Here is a 2,121-nt window from a genome sequence, read left to right as displayed (position 1 = left end):
CCCGAGGATGGCGGGCCCCGGTGCGATCGGGATCCCGCAGACCCAGAGCGGTTTGAAGCGCAGGGCGTGCGMTCGCAGCGCGCCAAACAAACCCCGGCGGGAGATATGGCGTGGGGGCGTGGTTTCGGCGGCCCCTCCCTCCGGCTCGACCAATCACAGCGGCGGAGGCTGAGGCGCCTCAGCTGCGATTGGTGGTAGGGGCGGAGGGGGCGGGGCTTTGCCGAGCCTACCGCCGCGCGCCATGCGGGCGGGGGCGGGGCAYGAAGCCACGCCCCCTCGAAGCCACGCCCCTTCTCCCGGTGACCGGCGGCGGCGGCGGCGGCGGCATGGCCGTGTGGACACGGGCGTGTAAAACCGGGCTGCTGGAGCTGCTCCTCCGCGAGCGCTGGGTCCGCGTGTCCGCGGAGCTGACCGGGGAAACGCTGAGCTTAACGGCGGAACCGGCAGCGGGGGAGCCGTCGGTAGTGAACGGCGTGGTGAACGGCAGCGCGGAGGCRGCGGCGGCGGCGGCACCCGGTGGCGTGAGGAGGGTGCGGGTGGTGAAAGCGGAGGCGGGAGGGCTCGGGATCAGCATTAAGGGAGGTCGGGAGAATCGGATGCCGGTGCTGATCTCACGGATCTTCCCGGGATTGGCGGCGGAAAGGAGCGGGGCGCTCCGGTTAGGCGACGCCATCCTCGCCGTTAACGGCGTCGATCTCCGCGATGCCACCCACGATCAAGCTGTGCAGGCGCTGAAGAGAGCCGGGAGGGAGGTCATCCTTGAAGGTAACGCCTAAATCCCTTCCTTTCCCTCCGAATCCCCGGTACGGGCCCCTGGCGCTCTCCTGTTCCCCTCCCCGGTGCTCCCCCGCCGTTACCGGGTCCCGCCACACTCCCCTGCCGCTGTCACCGGACTCCGGGACCTTTCTTGGGTGCCTTTTCCGGGTGCARGATGCCACTCCGCCCATCCCAGCCCTGGGTGTGTGTGCACCCCGAAAACTCCCAGCCCCCGGTGGGCTCCCCGTGCCCGGGGACAGATCTGGGGTGTCCCTTCCCGGCCGGGCCGTTCCTCTGCRGCAGGATAGGGACCCCTCGCAGCTGGGGACGAGRACAGGACATCTGYGCTGACTTTATCCCCCCCGGACGGRCTYGGGACAGCCAGGGACAGATCTGGGGTCCGCGGGGACAGATCTGGGGTCCCCCAGGATGGATTCGGTGTCGTGTGGTGTTTCCCTGAGCAGGTTGTCCCCTGTCCTTGTGACAGAACTCTCGGGCTGGGTGATTGTCCCCAGGGMGGGYTGTGGCCCCGGGGGTCGGTTCGAGYTCTGCCCGTGTCCCTGCGGGYTCAGCCTCCCCGCAGGTTCGGTGTCCCGGTGGAACCCGTGCCCGCGGCGCAGCTGGCTCGGGACCGGCCCGACTGAGCCACCGGCTCCTGCCCGACCTGTTCCTGGCAGCCCGACAAGCTCGGGCAGGACCTGCCCAGCCTGGCGGTGCGGCACGGGGCTGGTGCCACGGGCAGTGTGGGGACACGATCCCGCTGTGGGGTCAGGGTGGCCCATGTACAGCGCTGTCCTGCTGTCCTGGCACTGACACGGTGCCCGCTGGGCACAGGGCATGGGGACGGGTGTTGCTGCTTGCCCACCTGCTCCTGGCACACTGTGGGGACGTGGCTGGGCTCCCTGGTGCGGGCACACCTGGCACAAGGTGCTTGGCCATGGCTGCGGTGCTGTGGGGTTCAGGGCGGAGCGGCAGTGTTGGGTTTGGTGCTTTGGTCAGGGCCACTGCTGGACACAGCAAGAGTCCCCATGGACCCTGTGCCACATTCAGCGTGTCCTTCCTCGTGCTGGCCTGGCTGCCCGTTTGATCCTGTCCCGCAGGAGCTCCAGCCCCGTGGCGTGTTTGTCCCTCGCTTCCGCTGTGGGCACGGGCGCTGCAGCAGACGCCTCTTCCCTTCCTTTCCCTTCTGAAATTTCCTTTCCTTTCTCTTCCTCTCCCTTCCTYTYCCTTCTCGCTGTGCCYGGGCASTGCTGGTCCCGTGGCTGTGGTGGGACCATCCCATCCCGTGGTCAGCTGGCACCCGTGGGCCCCAGGGAGGAGTTGCTGGGGGACATTGGCTGTGCCACCCACCCCGCCCTGTCCCTC

At 68.9% G+C, this 2,121-nt stretch overlaps 1 protein-coding gene across 1 annotated transcript in view; it reads left to right on the top strand.

The window, feature by feature from the left end:
• Positions 1-241: 241 nt before the first annotated feature.
• The window catches only part of SNTB2 (syntrophin beta 2), a 9,040-nt gene continuing 7,160 nt past the window's right edge, over positions 242-2,121 (top strand). Inside the window, 2 exon segments of the mRNA XM_057384984.1 lie at positions 242-295; positions 297-765. Coding sequence (XP_057240967.1) covers positions 242-295; positions 297-765 — 523 coding nt within the window.

Source organism: Malurus melanocephalus, unplaced genomic scaffold (genome assembly GCF_030028575.1).
Source record: "Malurus melanocephalus ecotype Western Australia unplaced genomic scaffold, MMel_1.1 scaffold_766, whole genome shotgun sequence".
Lineage (NCBI taxonomy): Eukaryota > Metazoa > Chordata > Aves > Passeriformes > Maluridae > Malurus > Malurus melanocephalus.
The sequence above is the reverse complement of the archived record's forward strand: the minus strand, read 5'-3'. Positions and strand labels throughout refer to the sequence as shown.